The 19095-nt window shown below is 40.8% G+C and overlaps 2 protein-coding genes across 3 annotated transcripts; both read right to left on the bottom strand.

Moving 5' to 3' along the window:
* Positions 1-174: 174 nt before the first annotated feature.
* shmt1 (serine hydroxymethyltransferase 1 (soluble)) lies at positions 175-11685 on the bottom strand. Of its 2 annotated transcripts, XM_039824829.1 has the most exons (13): positions 11540-11685; positions 10457-10539; positions 7768-7896; positions 7350-7495; positions 7095-7210; positions 6797-6957; positions 3872-3953; positions 3565-3777; positions 3321-3434; positions 2214-2336; positions 1895-2011; positions 1484-1594; positions 175-803 (listed from the first exon to the last, which is right to left on the bottom strand). In XM_039824829.1, exons 2-13 carry the CDS (start codon positions 10520-10522, stop codon positions 631-633), a joined length of 1551 nt encoding a protein of 516 aa, XP_039680763.1. In that variant the 5' UTR covers positions 10523-10539; positions 11540-11685; the 3' UTR covers positions 175-630. The 2 variants fall into 2 exon arrangements, with proteins under 2 accessions (XP_039680763.1, XP_039680764.1); XM_039824830.1 differs by lacking the exon at positions 10457-10539 and having other exon boundaries at positions 11540-11680.
* A 2693-nt stretch (positions 11686-14378) lies between these two features.
* pdap1b (pdgfa associated protein 1b) lies at positions 14379-18889 on the bottom strand. The gene is made up of 6 exons (XM_039824831.1): positions 18743-18889; positions 18033-18124; positions 17576-17680; positions 17248-17369; positions 16644-16795; positions 14379-14849 (listed from the first exon to the last, which is right to left on the bottom strand). Exons 1-6 carry the CDS (start codon positions 18753-18755, stop codon positions 14794-14796), a joined length of 540 nt encoding a protein of 179 aa, XP_039680765.1. The 5' UTR covers positions 18756-18889; the 3' UTR covers positions 14379-14793.
* Positions 18890-19095: the final 206 nt, after the last annotated feature.

The following is a 19095-nucleotide window of genomic DNA, read 5'->3' as shown; positions in this document are numbered from 1 at the left end:
GCATCTAAAAACAGTCTTGACAGCCGTGAAGCAGTGTTTTTAACAATGATCCACTACAATGGTGTCCCTCATGATGAACCCTATTTATCTCCAGGAAGGAACATACATTTTGAAGTTTTTGGTTTAAAATGTCAGCACCGGTTTGCAGTTGAATTGAAAGAGCATACACAGTAGTGGTTTCATTCAATTGTTTTACTTCTCTATACAGGATGCTTATGTATGAATGTCACAGTCACACTTCATGTTTAAATCTGCAGTACTGTCTGTAACAAAACTTTGGAATTGTACATTTAATACAAAAGAAATGGTGATTTCTGACTAGATTAAAGCTTAAAATGTGATCGTAACAGAGATCCAGAGCCACAGCAGAAAACAAAACCCTATCTCAAACAACAAGGCACTGTAGCAACACTGGATAATTGGATGACAATAAAGTCTGTAAATCTATCTTTCCATTAAGACCAATCTGTTCCAAGCTGAAACTGAACTGCTGTGAAGTCATGAGGTGTCTTGATTTGTGTAGTGACAGATTAAACAAATATACACACAATACCACACCCCACAAAGATTTGGTATTATGTTTGTTATAATCATCAGTCCAGCATCTGTCAGTGTCTAAACTGCCACCCTCTACAGCTCAGGTAGGCCAGGCATGGGGAACTGGCCAGCGAAACCCTCCACTTCTGCCCTGATTTCTGCTACCCGCTGCTGGAACTTCTCTCCCTGGGCCAGTGCCTGAATGAACTCCTTTAGATTGGCCTTGGGATCCAGGCTTCCCTGCACCTCCAAGGTCAGCTCAATACCTGCAGGAAGAAGGAGAGCAGGGAGGGTATTCAGATTGTATGAATTTTGAAATTATGTGAAATCATGTTTTGTTTCAGTGGATGGCTCTTAATACTACGACGCTCATACGCCTCAATTTCCTGAACCTAAGGGGTAGAAGCTTATCAGAGACGTGAATCAGAACTGTAGGAAATTCACATAGCTTCATTGTTGCAATTGAGAGACAAAACACTGCAAAATACTGCTGAATGTATAACAAGTTTCTATAAGTGGAATAGTTAGCTTCTGCCCACCATTAGCAGTAGGCACCACAGAAATGTATGCTTGGTGACTGGATGTTTTTTCTTTTTATAGCAGTGATGAGTACTATCTATCTATCTATCTATCTATCTATCTATCACTTACAGTTGCGCTTTCATTTGGCTCTTTGTAGTCTGGCTTATTTAAAACTAATGTACTGTCACTTACTTTTCTGGAGTTTGTACCTTCAAGGTTGAAAGCACTTAATTGGAAGTAAAATATATATTTTTAAATACTCAAAGGATAGACTTTAGGGCAGAGTATGACTTAAAGCACCAATAACCTAAGACTTTGGCACCCATTCAGTGGTCAAGTCACTTTAGTTTAAACACATTTCCCAGGAGAATATGTTGGCAATGTAAGCATCTTTTTTTATATAAAAGGGACTTTAAAAGATTACCTCTGTGAATGAACTCAGCCACCTTCTTGAAGTCATCCTCCACCAAGCCTCTGGAGGTCAGAGCTGGAGAGCCAAACCTCAGACCACTAGGGCGCAGAGCACTCTTATCTCCTATACACACACGTGGAAACATTAAGAGTGGCACTCTGTAGGGAAAAAGGGCATTTACTGTACAATCATCCCTAACAATGGCTACATCTAATGCTACATTAAAGATTACTTTGCCACAAACTTAAATCACACTAACAAACAAAGCTACCATGTATGATATCATATCGGTGCTAAAACACACACACACACACACACACACACACACACACACACACACACACACACACACACACACACACACACACACACACACACACACACACACACACACACACACACACACACACACACACACTCTACCTGGACAGGTGTTCTTATTACAAGCAATGGCACAGGCTTCCAAAACCTTCTCAGCTCGTCCTCCATCAGTCCCTTTGCTGCGCAGGTCCAGCAGGATCAGATGGTTGTCAGAGCCGCCTACACAGGAAGAGAAAATTATTAGAATTTCAAAGACTACGAAGCTAGGAACTGTTATCAGAAACCTGCTGCTATTATAGCCCCCCTTTCCAACTATATGATTAGTAAAAGAAAACACAGACATCAAGCATGGTATGTCATGTGTGATAAATGCAGTTTGCTTCTGTACAATGGTAACCGATATTGGAGATCTGGCACTCACCAGTGACAATCTTGTAGCCGTGGTCAATAAGGCCACTGGATAGAGCTTTGCAGTTAGCAAGAACCTGCATCTGGTAGGCCTTGAACTCCGGTGTCATGGCTTGTTTGAGAGCCACAGCAACACCTGAGAACAGCCAGTGAAAAACATGACCTAAATGAGAGAGAAGCTAACACACTTGAATGACGATAGAGATGAAACAGAGGACTAACTCCGGATTTCCACTGAATGCAGACCGGCTCCGCTGCGTGCCGGCTGCGTGCTCCGCCATCCGTCAATACCCACCAGGTCTGGATTTGTTGCGGCACGGCTGCGGCCATGACTGACAGCTGTAGTGACGAGGACCCACAAGTTCTCGCAAATTCACGTAGAATAGAACCACAAATCCAACAACAGGTAGTTTCCATCGAGAGGAGTAGAAGGGAAACAGCTCTGTGCTGTGTTTTCAAGGTGTAGTGCCGAGACATATGATCCGCCGTGAGCACGGTGTGTTTTATTTTGAAAATTAACCGGATGTTTTATTTTGTTTCTGTGCTCGACTTCCTGTCCCACACTATCTGCCGTGTGCTGAATTGCTGCGGAGCTCTCCAGCGTCCGGCAAAAATAGAAGCTCTCCGTATATCTGCTCCGGAGGGCTGCGGACCGCTGGAGCTGGGGAGTCAGAACGCAGCAGTGTGTGTGTGTGTGTGTGTGTGTGTGTGTGTGTGTGTGTGTGTGTATGCACCGTGTGTGTGTGTGTGTGTGTGTGTGTGTGTGTCACATGTGTGTATGCACCATGTGTGTGTGTGTGTGTGTGTGTGTGTATTGTTTGGAACAATAACTCCATCTCCTCTTCTGTTGTTCGCTTCGCGCTACCAGGGAGAGGAGAGGAGAGGGAGAGAGGAGGAGAGGGAGACAAGTAGAAGGAAGGTTCTACGCAGGCGCGCAGACTTGGTGGATCGCATTTCACACACTTTTGCGTCACCATATATATGCACGCAGATTTCCCCCAGAACGCTCGTCTAAACGCGGAATAAAAAGTGAGAATGCAACGCCACTTTCGCGTTTCCTTTCCGGATCGTTTCCGTCTAAACATAGCCTAAGTCAAAGAGGGAAAACGATGAGGTGTACCTGCGATAGCGTGGTTGTGTGGTCCTCCCTGCAGCCCAGGAAACACAGCCTGATTGATCAAAGACTCCAAGTTGTACAGAGTCTCCTTCCCCTTGGCATCCACACTCCGCACGCCTGGAAGAGGGAAATAAAAACACAGAGGGAAGAAAAATGGAAAGCTTGAGAAATCACAGTTTCAATTGAAGGAAAAATAAGAAACAAACCCGTGGTTTGTTTTGGCAGAAGCATCATATTCAAGTTCTACCTTTCCTGTAGAAGATGAGTCCAGCGCGGCAGCCACGCAGCGTCTTGTGCGTTGTCGTGGTAACAATGTCACAGTGCTCAAAGGGTGAGGGCACCACTCCAGCAGCCACCAATCCACTGATGTGAGCCATGTCTCCCATCAGATACGCACCATTCTCATTAGCGATCTGCTTCAGGCGGCCGTAGTCAAGGTTGCGGGAATAGCAGCTCGTTCCTGGAGAAGGAAAAGGATGAAGGAGGTGAATGTGATCATTTTCACCCCTCCTCATTTCACGGATTTGGTTAAATGTGTGAAAGTAAACAAGTACCTGCAATGATGAGTCTTGGGTGGAACAGCCGGGCGTTTTCTTGCAGTCTGTCATAGTCAATGTAGCCAGTCTCTGGATTCACCTAAAAACAGAAGACCATGTCATATCAAATAGACCAAAACAGCACCATGTACCCAGGACGCCATGGAAAGCAGTATTGATACAACATTATCCTGATGAAATGATGAGGTAAAGTTGCCTATATGGAGACATGATTCAGATAACTACAGTACAAGGTTTTTGGTTTCAAGTTTGTAAAAATTTGATTTTTTTGTTTCCATTGTTTTTTGTTTTTACTCCCAGATTCCGTCACATTAGCCTTTTGTTATCATTTCCAGCTCTCACAAGGAGCCACAGGCCAATGCCATGTGCACATACTTGCACTAATGAGGACTAATCTTGTTTAACTTGGTCCAGGACTCCAAATGTAAAATGTGATACAGAAAGCCACTTTTTAAGCTGGAATCTTCTGGTTGAAATCATACTCTTAACACTCATCACAAGCTATGTTTCCATCCACACCTTTGTTATGCAAATTAAGTGACATTGAATGAAAAATGGCTTATGGAAACACAAACTCAAAGTTTATACGTCCAGTCTCATTGGATTTTCTCTTTATATAGGGCTTATTGTGATAAACGCTGATGGAAATGTCATTTGCCGAATAAATAATGAATTGCGATAAAGTTTTGGATAATTTTATGGTTAAATAGACGCACCTGTACAGGTCAGAAGTGGTGAAGACCGCACGCCCAATGTGCACTACCGGGAGTGCCGACGCAAATGTGCCTTAAGATCCAACGAGCTACGGCCTGTAGTACGATTGATGGCCGGCCCTTTCTATTTACAAAATCCCTGCAGCCTTCAGCAGGGGGTCTAATCGCAGGACGTGAGTCCCGTCTATTGTGCCATACACCTGTGGCACAAGGTGCACTCTGGAGTTATGCAGCGAGATCTCATGCGCCTCATCCACTCCAGGTAGGTAGCCTATATACACACCTTCATCCATCCATCATCCTCGTTTGTATGGCATTGCACACGCCGTAAACACACGGTGGGCTTGCTGACCCCAAATGTTTCGCCTACCACTCTACGCATGTAGCCAGTTTGTAGAGCGCAATTGTAATACGCTTCTTGATTGGAACCGGAGGGCCATGGCTTATCTGGGTCAAGGGACAGGCCAATAAAAATACACAACAGGTCAAATCCGAAAATGCTTCAACCAAAGGGTTTCCGTGAAGTGTCTCTAAACCACGATCTTCCAGAACCGTTTGGAGCACTCTCGTTCCCACACCACAGGCCGCCTCCGTTGTCGTTGGGCATTTACGTGCATCTGCATCATCATAGCAATGTGTTGATAGCGTCGTCGTTTTCTTATTATAGCTCGATATGTTGCTATCAGCTGGCATGTAAGCACTATTACAACTTCTGCTATATGAATCATTTGTAGGTTGATGGAGCGATCCATTTTGTCTGGCTAAACTTTGGTTGCAAATGTCAGCTTGAATGTTGTGCGATTCAGTGCGAAAATGAATAGAAATACCATAAAATAGGGATGCACGATGATATCGGCACAACATCGGTATCGGCCGATAAAAGCTTAAAATGATCATCATCGGCAGATATGAATATTTCTGCCAATGAGCCATGCCAATAGGGTGTCTTGTTTACTATGCGCACATGACGACCATGAACGTAGCATGAGCGCCAGCAACTTAAACTTCCAACATGTCAGCTGTGTGGAGGTATTTCGAAATATGTAAAACCAAACTTGCTATTTGCAGTACTTGTAAAGCACAAGTGATGCGAGGAGGCGTGTCATACAAATATGATTAGGCATCTCAAGAGCCGTCATCCTGAGCAGTACCGAGACTTTGAAAAGTAAGAAGAAAAAACGCCGGCAAAAACCCATCAGCAGCCTCTACTTCAGTCCTTTGACAAAGCTAGAACATACAGCAGCGACCACCTAAAGGTAAAAGGGCTTAACGACAAAATCGTTGAATGTATTGCTCTTGATAACCAGCCGTTTAGTGTGGTGGAGCCGCGGTATGCTATGCCCAGGCTATGCCTAGCCGGCGCTACTTTTCTGATGTGCCGTTATCTGAACTCCAGAGTGTTGTCGCCAGTCACATTGTAAAGCTCGCGGCGCTAGTCACATTAGCTTTACCACGGACAGCGGACATTTGGACATCAAGCGTGAGTCCTGTTAGCATGTTGAGCCTCAATGCCCAGTGGATAGACGAAGACTTCACCCTTAAAAAAGCTGTCCGACCTACACTCACAGGAATGCTCCGGTTCTCACACAGCAGCTGCAATTGCGTCATAAGGTAAAGGTAGTACAGGAGAGATACTTGGATTTCTCTTCAGTAGAATTAAAGTGTACAGTATATCAGGGGAAAAATGTGTATATACATCGGTATCGGCCAAAATGAGTTTGAAAATATCCAAAATCCAATATCGTGCATCCCTACCATAAAATGTCTCAAATCAATTCAATATACCAATTTGACCGCAAAACCGCATGTGACGTCATTACGCACAGGTTTTTATTCGCTTTAAAGCCGTTGGATGGAAAACACACTTTCACCAGCTTTATTCGCTTGAATATTTTGACCGAACTTCAGATAATTCGATTGACAACTGGATGGAAACTAAGCTACAGATAAAAGGACCCGTGATTTTGGGGTGAACTGTCCCTTTAACACTTTAATATTCCAGTTTTAACTGTACATATTGCCAATCTATGATATTAATACTTCATCCACAATAAGAACATTGTTCATCAATTCTCATTTACTTAACAATTATTACAGTATATGCTATATTGCATAGTGTACAGTTATTGTTCACATCTTTGAGACATTTGTACCCAACTCTTTAGGACTTCCTTGATTAGTAATTGTTGTACATGTGAGTGTTTTGTACCTTATACGGCATGGACTCAAAGAAGATGGACGTTGCTGAGATTTTCTTCTTCTCAGTCATGAAGCCGTGTGTCAGGTGACCTCCATCGGGAAGGTCCAGCCCCATGATCCTGCCATGGGGCTCCACAACGGCCGTGTAGACGGCAAAGTTGGCGGGTGAACCTGACAGGGAAGCATAAACAAAAGTATGACAAATGGAGAAAGGGAGAGTTTGAAAGTCTAAACACTGATCACATCAATCAGGCTCTACACCAAACATTCAAAGAATTGTATATATATGTTTAATCACTACTTGATACCCGAGTATGGCTGCGCGTTGACGCCCCATTTCTCTGAGTCCAGACCATAGGCCTCCAGCGCCCTCTTCTGGCAGAGTCTCTCCAGCTCATCTACATGCTCCGTACCACCATAGTACCTGAACACCACGCGGATCATACAGATTATTACTGCTACACTTATTTGTTATTAAACAGGTAGGAGAAAGCAGAACACACCACTTATAGGAAGTAATCAAACATTGGGATTTCACAAGTAATTTGATAAAATTCCTGTACCTCTGGCCGGGATATCCCTCAGAGTATTTGTTGTTCATGCAGGAACCCAGAGCCTCAAGAACGGCTCTGCTGGCAAAGTTCTCAGATGCTATCAGCTCCAGACCGTACGTCTGCCTGTGCTTCTCTTTTTTTATGATGGAGAACACCTAAAAACACCCAATAGTGTATTGTTCAGTGGACAATAACAATTAGTCACACAAGCTCTTAAGTGAAAGAAATGCATATATGCAATAATTATTGGACCGAACCATAATGAAAATAATTGGTTGTTGCAGCTCTGGAAAACAGCAATGTTTACACCAACCCCATGCAAAGTAGAACCAAAAATAACAAAATGTCCTCCCACTGAATCACCACCCGTCTCCAGAACATGGGTGTAAATAAGACCTTTTATTCTTAAAATCTACCGAACACAAACCTCAGAGTCATTGACGGACAGAGGCTCCAGCATCATCTTGTTGTGGGAGACCCACGTCTCGTTGCTCACAGCGTGGCCATTTGTTAAAGACATGCTTTCTCGGTTTCTCTGGTCACGCAAAGCGGAAATCTGAAACGACATAGAAACAGTGGCCAAGTGAGACTAAATCCTTTTAGTAAAACGATTATACAGTGAGTGCAGCTGACATACAGATCCATTAGGACAGTCCTAGGCCTCAGATAAAGGAGGACATGTACAGCAGTGCTATGGCCTCACCAGTTAAACCTTGAACCATTACACAGAAAGATAAACAAATCAACTGCACAAACTGCCAACACAGATTATTAGGCAACTTAGATACACAATCAGTACTCCATGAAGTTTACAGTTGTGTTCACACTTATCAAATCTTTATCAAAGGGCTATTTCACAAAACCAAGATAAGGGATTAAGCCGGAATTTCCCAGTTATCCTGGCTCAATTTAGCCTCGACTCGGTATCACAAAAGCAGAGGCACATAAGTTACCATGGAGATTTATTCTGTACAGCTAGCCTGCTCCTGACCAGGCTAAGGGCCAGGATTTATTTAATCCTGGAGCCTTTTCTCTTCACTCAGCAGTGGTTTTACCCTATTGTTATCAGCCTGCATAAAAAAATACAACCGGTGCATATTGCTGTTCATTTAAGTACTGCTATTATTTAACTTTGTGACCATTATTTTAATAATTATTCATTTGACATTACATTACTGTTATATTGCTGTATGAAGACTACTGTTCATATTGTTGTTAGAAGTTTGATGAATATATTATGGCAGCTGTTGAGATAATTAGAAAAGGCTGATACAGTTGCCAAATGTGTTTTAAAATCAAGTCAGTTATTAAGGGCAATATATACTGTAAAGTGCTGTACATGTGTGTTTGTAAAGTGGACCAATGCACCTTACATTTTTTTTGTTGATTCATTTTTTTGTATTCTTTAACAATAAAGGATTGAATAAATTGGCATTCTTAGCAGACAATGTGTGTTGTCCAGTAAACTGGGACTATAATTTGGGAGGATTGTACAATTTTAAGAACATATCCTTATTGTACAATCTCTCAAATTATAGTCTTAGTTCACTGAACCAATAACTATATAGTGTAGACTACTGCACATTCATGTGACAACAAGAAGAGGACACCCCAATGGTTTTTGACCTTATATTTTGCTGGGGGGAAATAACTGATATATCTAAAAAATATACATTTACAAACTACTTCTCTTAACTGAAACCATTCAATGAGTCACTGTCATTTGCAAAAACGAGCAGTTGTACACTTTGTATTAAAAGCGAGCAGTGGAAGTTAATATGACTTAGGTCATTTATATTTTAGCCCATGAGAGAGAGGGAGAGGAACAGAGTGAAAGAGATTTATGCATCATATTCTAGCGTTGTAGAAAATTGATCTTCATGGTAAATTTCCTGAGTAACACTATCTTCTGCTCACTTTTAAGGCAAAGAGTACAACGGTTAATTTGTGTAAAGGATTAGTAGCCTAATCACTGAATGGTATGATCAGGATGGTTTCAATTCAGAGCAGTGGTCAGTTATTGTATATTTTTAGGCTACTTGCGCATTCAGTCAGTTTGCGATCATCTGCCTCACTTTCGCTTTATAATGCGTTTCACGTTATCATGCTTCCACAAGAAGCTACTGCTCACTCTGTATAAAGTATGAACAATGCGTTTTCTCCATTTTAGCATCAGTAAATCTGTTATCGGCATCGTGGTCTGTTAAGAAAAGCCGTGGACGAGCATCTATCTGAATTACTTCAGCCTGGCTCGACCTAGTCGCTCCTCCTCAGCCTGGCTCGGCCTTCGTAAGACGCACCAAGCCAGGCTGCACAGATTTTTACGTTTTACGTTCATTAGATTAGACTAGGTCAAGCCTCGCTTTATGGGTTATCCTGGATTTATAAATTCTGCTTTTGTGAAACAGCCCCCTGAGGATGTTCGTCCCATATTTCCAAAGGTCAATGAGTAGGCTAATCGTGTTAAATAATCGCGATTTCAATATTGACCAAAGTAATCGTGATTATGATTTTTTCCATAATCGAGCAGCCCTTCTTCATCCCCCACATTTGACTTCTGAACACAGGGCCAGGGAGGAGGAGGTAGTCCTAACCCACTAGACCAAGTATGCAGTTTAGTTCATCATAGGATGTGGTTTGTGTTGATTGAAGTATATGAGATGTTGATCATGTATAGCGCTGCAACGACTAATTGATTAGTTGTCAACTATTAAATTAATCAGCAACTATTTCAGTCGGTTTGTCATTGTTTTTTTTAGGGAAATAAAATTATAATTCTCTGATTCCAGCTTCTCAAATGTGAATATTGTTCTAGTTTCTTCTCTCCTCTGTGACAGTAAACTGAATATCTTTGAGTTATGGACAAAACAAGACATATGAGGACGTCATCTTGGGCTTTAAGAAACACTCAGACATTTTTTTCACCATTTTCTGACATTTTATAGACCCAAAAACAACTAATCGATTAATCAAGAAAATAATCAACACATTAATCAATAATGAAAATAATCGTTAGTTGCAGTCCTAATTATGTATTCAACATGTCTGCATCGGCTTTATTTAATTTTCTTGGATGTTATTGATGCAGTATACATGTATTGATGACGCACTCATACCTCAAAACCAAATGTTTTTCCTTCTGTTGCTGCTCCTAGGATGTGGAACAGAAGCTGGTCCCTCATTAAGTCATGTTCCACCACTGAAAATGTTAAATCAAATTTAAAGACCTAACGTTACCTTTTTTCACTTGCTTTTAGTTCAGTCTGAAGCTGCCCCATGGCTTCTGTCAAGTCCCCTCTTGACTGGTTTCTAATGCCATCTTACTGATTTTTAATCTATTAATTTTATTCCTTCTGTCCTAACTTCATATTTCTTTACTTGACTTTGGTTTTATCAGGTTAGTTGTTTTGTATTATATTTTGTATTATTGCTTGTTATGCACCTTCTATTTCTTTTAATGTTGTTTACTTGTATTGAAGCAGATCTTAAACCCATCTGCATCGACTAGAAAGCACATTGGGTCAACTTCTGCATGTGCTAGCTTGCTATATAACTGAAGAGGACTTGACTTGTAACGTTACTTTGTGAAAATCGGACACTAAACATTAGTCAATATTGTTGGACTTCTTGGACTTCCAGCCCACTGGTATTTCGGACACCTCCTCCCACCCCTTCTGTAATGTTTGTCTAATGTTGTTATGTATTGTATGCCTTAAAAACTGCTGTAAAAACAATTCGCCTTCGGGGACAAAAATAAAGTTGAAATGCTGCTCAACAGCTAGCTGCTAGCCGAGCCTCATGACTTTAGTTACAGTTATTTTCTGCTCTGGTCGACTGACCCAGAGACTTAGCAGCAATGAGGGAATACACCAATTGTAAAGTGGAAACGTTTGCTAAACATTTATTGGTAAAAATGCATCTCTAGCGTTAAAATATCCACCAGAAAACAGTTAATAAAAGAAGTTGCTAGCTGGCAAACTGCTAACGTTATGGTTACATGTCAGGTCCATAGTGGTCAGGTCAGTGCTGCCATTACAAAACCCTGGGAGAGCAAACATATCAACAAACAGTGCCAAATAAGACGTTTACAATGCAAACAAAAAAGTGTTCTTTAAGTTATTTCTACCTGCCAACGCAAACATTTCCATTCTGTTACATTTCCTTGTGACTACGAAACATTAACCAGTTATTTAACTCACCAGTCGAGCGGAGACACGCTGCTGTCACTGGTTAACCTGGACTGAAATCAGACCACAGGGCTGAACGCTCCGCTACAGCATGGATACAGCATGGACGTATCAAGTGAACCTACAAGGGACTAAAGTCCGCCAAACTTTTGACCAATCCGCTCTCTTGATCTTCTTCTTTTAGATTTTTATCCAGCATATCAGGTGCATTACCGCCACCCTCTGCTCGCTAATTCTGCTTTTCATTATCCTACTGTATAGTGTGTATTTCCCTTAATTTTACTGTCTATGCTATTTCTGTACACTGAAATCACAGCGAACATCGTTTGTAACCTTATCGAAATAAAGTCGGCTACCAGTTTGTGATAGAGTATATGATCAAGTATGATACCAACAGTGTTTGGAATAACGCCGTTTAAAAGAACGGCGTTAGGTAACGGCGTTATTTTTTCAGTAACGGGGTAATCTAACTAATTACTTTTCCCGTCGTTATAACGCCGTTAACGTTACTGGACGTTCAATGCGGTGCGTTACTAGGCATTGATTGAATAAACTGTGTAATCCAAACGCACCCCTGGCTCGCAGCTAGTGAGGAGGTGGGTTAATAACGAGGTAAGCGATTATGATTGGCTAAGGCAGAGTCATGTTTCATGGTAGCCAATCAGAGCCAGTGTTTTTACACACATGCCAGCACACGCGCCACACACACACAACAGCTAAACAGATTCAGCAGAGATGGCGAGTCAGGAGCAATCCGATGAAAAGTTGGCGTTTTCAAGGTGGAGATATAAGCACTACTTCAAATTCATTGTGGTCAGAGGCAAGAACGTGCATGTAATGTGTACATTATGTCCAGGAGCGAAGACTTTGTCGACATCCGTTGTAAGCAACTCTAATTTAATGAAGCATCTCACAACGACACACGCATCTACAAAGCTAGTGGCCAAAACCAGCGATACCTCCACCACAGATGATAGCTCGCTATCCACTAGCAAAGAAGGACTCAGAGCAAAGTCCTCCAAGCAGCAAAAGCTAGATCTGTCTGCCTCACAACAAAAACCTATGACACAGGCTGAAGTCAACCGTATGATAGGCAGGTATGTTGTTAAAGTATATGTGTCATATAAGTTTATATGGTGTAACTGTTTACTTTTCTTACCAAGATAATACTTGAAGTGCAGGATAAACCTCTTGCTGTCTGTTGACGTGCTATAAATATTGAAAGTTATGTACGTTAAACACCTGTCTGTTCTACTCATTTCAACCGACTTGTGAAAACTGCTAAAAAAAATCCAAATTCTTTGACATATAGCAACTTTTTTTTAAAGTAACGCAAATAGTTACTTTCCCTGGTAACGAGTTACTTTTATTATAGAGTAATTCAGTTACTAACTCAGTTACTTTTTTGAACAAGTAGTGAGTAACTATAACTAATTACTTTTTTAAAGTAACGTTCCCAACACTGGATACCAAGTATTTACCATGATACCTCTTTGCACGGAAGGGTTGTTGGTCTGTCATCATATGTCCCGTGAAGTTTGTTCCTGTTTGCATATGTTTTATATAGCCAACAAAAAATTAAAAATAAATAAAGCTATTTGAAGTGGTAATAAAGCTGGAATTCCTGATCAGGTCACAGAATCTGATGGGTTACAGATTTTGGTGTAAAAAAATATGTCTTATAAATAGTCATTATATGGCTTATTAGACAAATTCATAGACTAGGCCTACTAATTTTCCATTGTAGTCAGTGCTTGCATGCCTCAATATATTGAAATCTGCAACTGGAAATATTATGTAAGATAATTCCTTTGGAGTTATGCCGACAATATATTAACAGTATTCATAAATATCTTTTAAAAAGAACAATCTCTGAAGGTCCTATTGCATTTTTGTATGTAAAATGAATGACATATCCTGGCAAGTTTATATATTAAGACTTTTTTTATTTGTCATCCGACTGTGTTTTATTATTTATTCGAGTTCAAACTCACCTGAATTCTTGCTTTTCACAGCTGAACCAATGTGATACGTGTTGCACATCATAATTGATATAGATGTTATTGTGATAAAATCAGACTACTAAAATCAGATTACTCTGAGACTTTATACATACTGGACACGCACCTACCTTTAACTCCAGTTGTCCTAAATTCTTTTGTTTTTCTTCATCATATCTACTACTGTTGTCAGGGCCACATTAACCCACAAGGGGTTTATTATTTATGTCTATTTTATTTATTCATTTAACTGTTCAGTTATATTTTGTATACATAATTTTTGGACGTTTAAAATTTTTTTTTTTTTTAAGTCTTAACATGATTCCAACATATTATTAGCTAATATAAATCCCCACTGATGATAGGCTTACTGGCCTATAGGTAATGTAGTCACTAAGGTAACCATCAACAGATACAGTTCATCCCAAAGTATTGACTGTTCCACATCATGATTTATAAAATAATTCATAAAATCATGCTGACAATTATTAATATAGCTTAGTATTCTATGCAAAAAAGGTATCTATAAAGGCTTTAGGCTGCCCTAAATATACAAATATAACATAAATAAATATACTTAATTTTATACAGTATATGTAGTAGGGGTCCCTGATCCGTTTCTGTTTCAGTTAAGGGGTTAAATGTTGAAGACCCCAGCTCTAAATGCTGCTGCAAAGCCTTCACCGCCATGCCAGGTTCTTCTTCTAATGTTCCCAAATAAAGATTAGCTCTACTGAATCAACCCATTTTCACACGAGTGGATCCAACATGAACTCTTGCACCCGAGGATGGTAAAACCTGCTCCAAACCAGTCGTGAACGTTTTTTTCACGGGGAAATAAAGCAAATAAAGAAATGTACGCATTTTTACTGGTTCCATTATATTAATCTGAAATATTTTCATGAATCAGTTATATACAATGTAATATCCCCCCCAAAACATAGTGGCAAAGCTCAGTTAGCAAAGTCAGAATTGTACAATACCATTATTAATACCATGTACAAGATTATAGGTTAGAAGGGGTTCATTCCAAGTCTATGTGAACACTGCTGTATTCTCAATTGTAGCTTAAGTTTCTGGAGGGATCAACGAGGTCATTATTCCATGCCAAAATATACATAACCCCTCTCCACTGGTGTCTCCGCAACCATTTTCCAAATGGTCATATGTTACAGTAATGTCAACATCCTTCCTTTAAAAATAGTCAAATATATATATTGCGCCAGTCCATGAACATGTAAAAACGCCTCTGATAAATAATCTGCATCATTTCATGGAGAGGGACTTTATTCCTCTCGCCGCTGCTGCCGCTGCATCTTTTGCTGTAAGCAGAAAATAAAAGACACAATCAGCTTGACACACTGCATGGACAGGGATGCAGTAGAAGTATAGACTGTGGCTGCTATTCGAGCTCTCCGTGTAGAAAGGCAAACCATATTACACTTTACTGGTCACACTCTCCAACTAGGGCTGGGTACCCAATAGGGCTGGGCAATATATCGATATTATATCGATATCGTGATATGAGTCTAAATATCGTCTTAGATTTCGGATATCGTAATATCGTGATATGACATACTGTAAGTGGTGTCTTTTCCTGGTTTTAAAGGCTGCATTACAGTAAGGTGATGTACTTTTCTGAACTTACCAGACTGTTCTAGCTCTTCTATTATTTGCCTTTTCCCCACTTAGACATTATGTCCACATTACTGATGATTATTTATCTAAAATCTAAGTGTGAAGATATTTTGTTAAAGACCCAATTGTCAACCCTAGAATATCGTCGCAATATCGATATTGAGGTATTTGGTCAGGAATATCGTGATATCTGATTTTCTCCATATCGCCCAGCCCTAGTACCCAACTTCAATACTTTTAAGCACCGACCAAATTGCCTCTAATAGTATTGAGTATCGAAAAATGCATGTCATTCCATACCAAATGTCAATACCTAAGGTGAGCCAATAAGCATTCAGCATGCTTCTACCAAGATCTAATGATGCATGTGATTGGCTGTCTACACATCTTAGAGACATGCAGGAAAAACTCTCCGTTACTCACAGAGACAGGGCTCAAGTGTGTGTGTGTTGTATTTCAAGAGGCTTGACTATAGTGTGCATCACATAGGTGTAAAGGCGTTGGGGGATCAGGAACCAGTATTAAAGTCACGGTATCTGTATTACTTTAAACATTTTTTAACAATACCCAGCCCTATCGCTAAGCCTTGCCCCCCCTCAGTTGCTGTTGCTATGCCTGTCAAGTTAAGTCACAGCCCTTTTCTTGTATTGTAGTCTAGAGCTAGGTAGTCCTGGTGTTATAAGTATGACAAGAAAGAATATAAGATCAGACCGTTATTTCGTTCTAACATAGTGTAACCTTGTTTCGCTGACTAGGCTTAACTTGGACAAGCACAGTACTTTCAAAGAGTATGTTTCCCTTTCAACATACTAGAGGAAAGATAAGATAAGATGGACTTTATTAATCCCACACTGGGGAAATTCCTGAAAGGCTTTTATGATGAGGACTAACCGATGCTTTTGACCAACGTGCTGTGATACTTCCTTGGATAGCATGTTTGGCTGGGCCTTCGTGGGTGGAAACGTCCCCAAATCCAATAGAGAGGTACAGAACTATACAAAGATAAGCTGCCCTACTTTTCAAAGCTATAACTGGACAGTCACAGTTTAGGGGAGGGTTTAGCAAACAGTCAGGTGCAAAACTAATGCTCCATTCTCAAACTAGACTGAAACTATGACAGATAAAAAAGATTAAACTGTAACTTAAACTATTAAGTATTTCTGTCTAAAGACTAACACTAAGACTAAATATAAAACAACTGCTACAATTAATAGTTTGATATCATTTTGACTCCTCCAGCTGCTCTGAGCCTGATTTTGGAGACAAGAGAATGCCGAACCCCCCCCCTCCCCACACCACAAGATAACGTGTCAACAGGTCATGCTGACCTGCTCCATTTTGTTAAAAAATAGTGCAGTTTCTTCAAGATAATGACAATAAGCTTTCAAGGCCATATCAGGTAATAAATTGTGTCGTGTCGTATTAATTGTGTCGCACTCAGTAGTTATAATAATTTCCATATGAAATGTTTTGATTACCTTTTTTCTCTTCTTCTTTCTTTCTTGCCGCGTCTTCTCTCTGTTTCTTGATAATGGCGAGGCGAGCGAGGTCAGCTTTGGCCTGGTCTGTCTTTCCTGCCAAGTGCATCTTCATGTAGCGCTCCTTTGCTTTCTGCTTCTCAATCTCCTCTCTGTGCCAGTGTGTGTGTGTGTGTGTGTGTGTGTGTGTGTGTGTGTGTGTGTGTGTGTGTGTGTGTGTGTGTGTGTGTGTGTGTGTGTGTGTGTGTGTGTGTGTGTGTGTGTGTGTGTGTGTTTTGTGATCGGGGCAGGGAAAGTGACATAAGGAAAGTTATTATCCAAAATGGGGGACAGGGAATTAATAGTCATAAAACAACTCATCAGCTTTTTAGTGTTAATGCCCTATCTGTTACATGCAGGGCTTTCCGTAGGGTAGGACACTGTGCTGCATTCTCTCGTGTAGCACAATCACACCACTTTCAAAATACGTTAGCAATATGATTTTTTTAACATAACATTTTGACATTTCTAGCACATAATACACAAGACAGTAGAGCTGGGTGTGAGTGCTTTATACTGCTCCATTCTACTCCAAATGTCACGGCACGCGACACCAAACACACACCTCTCTCTCCTTGACAACTGCTTGGGCTCGTCCAGCTCGATCTGTGTCACCTTCTTGGTCTTCTGAGCCACTCTGTTGGGGTTCTCGATTTCTATTAAGCCCTCTACACCCGCTCTCCTCCTCTGCGAACACATCACACAACAGCTCATACAAGATAAAGTGAATGCTCTGAATATAGCAAACAATGAAATGACCACATGATCACGTTCATGGGAAGTTACAAGGTGCTTCATAGGTGCACATAAGTCAATAATAACAAATTATTATACATTATTAATGTGTGTTTTGGTAACAGAGCAAGGGAATGACAGAAACAGTGCGGCGGTACATCTGAGTTTTCATCATCGCTGTCTTCTGATCCTGATGCAGGTAGCTTGTCCTCCGCTGTGTCATTCTGAGCTGCACCGCCCACCTCTTCTGCTTCCTGCTCTTGCTAGAACACATACATGAGGAGACCACACACAGGAGAATGTCATCAAACCGGTGCATCAGGTCAAACACATGCAGGGAATACATACACAACTTAGGAATGCAGGTTTTTACTCCATTCAAACACCACAGCAGCTGCTTTCAGTTTCTCTCTTCTGGCTGGTGGAGTACTAATTAGAGTCTTTAGAGAGGGGCTCACTCAGTTACATACTCTTTCCAATGGAACGATGCTATGGAGTTGCATTTTGGGAAGTGTAGGAGCCAGCATTTTTAGAGCTTGACCAATACTTAAAAAGCTGCACATTGTCTCTGTGTGGGACATGATTCAACAGTCTTTGGATGCACACTCGACCAACCTTTTTCCTCTCTTTCTCTGCCTTCATCTGGGCGTCTATCTCCTCGGGACTGGTGTACGTCCGCACGCGACCCTTGTGGCCACCTTTCCTACCTGCAACAATAACCATGATGAGAAAAAAAAGACATAACACACAGATTTGCATTTGCACAGTGAGAAGAACAGCGACCCTACTGGTGTCAACAGAAGCAGAGCGGTGTGTAAACATGCTGTCAGTGCTTGTTTAAAGGTCCAATGGCATGAAAATTTCACTTTATGAGGTTTTATAACGTTAATATGCGTACCTCCCCTTTCTCTGCATTGCCTGCCCAGAGAATTTGGCCCACCCATGAGAGAGAGAGACATTATGGCTTGAAAACAAGTAAAGTGGCAGTTGGTCAAGGCCACACCCCCACCATACAGTATTAGGGGACCACTAAGGTCTATATAAAAAAGACTTCAGATACAGTATTAGGGGACCACTAAGGTCTATATAAAAGAGACTTCAGATACAGTATTAGGGGACCACTAAGGTCTATATAAAAGCATCCAAAAAGCAGCATGTCATGGGACCTTTAACGTTTGAACACCATCCAAAGAACAGATATGTAAGTTAGAGAGGCATGTCGCCTGCATCGGTCGCTGCCTGTTGTTGTTGGTGGCTAACAGCAAGTTAACAGATGTACAAAACTCATGTCAACACAATGTAGCAGCTTTTAAGATTATTCTTACCTCCTTTTGGCATTTTGGCAAACGAATCCTTTAATACAAACTTCAACAAAACTAACAACTAAATACTGACAGAAAACAAGTGTCAAAACAGCAGTACGAACTGACAGCTGGTTGAATTCACAGTATCGAAATACTCGAGTAGTTCAAGTATTTGCCTTTTAACAAATCTTCAATACATCGATTTTTAAAGCATTTAGTAAACATATTTGCCGCTATGAACTAAATTATGTACATATGTCCACATAATGCGCAGTTATCTAACGTGACTTGTGAAATACAATAAGCTAAATCTTGATGTTTATCTTAAGGCAATATGCTAGAGTGCTAAAGTGATGCAATATGCATTGCAGTGA

Source organism: Perca fluviatilis, chromosome 15, assembly GCF_010015445.1.
Source record: "Perca fluviatilis chromosome 15, GENO_Pfluv_1.0, whole genome shotgun sequence".
Taxonomy (NCBI): Eukaryota; Metazoa; Chordata; class Actinopteri; order Perciformes; family Percidae; genus Perca; species Perca fluviatilis.
This window is presented reverse-complemented; position numbering and strand designations above follow the sequence as displayed.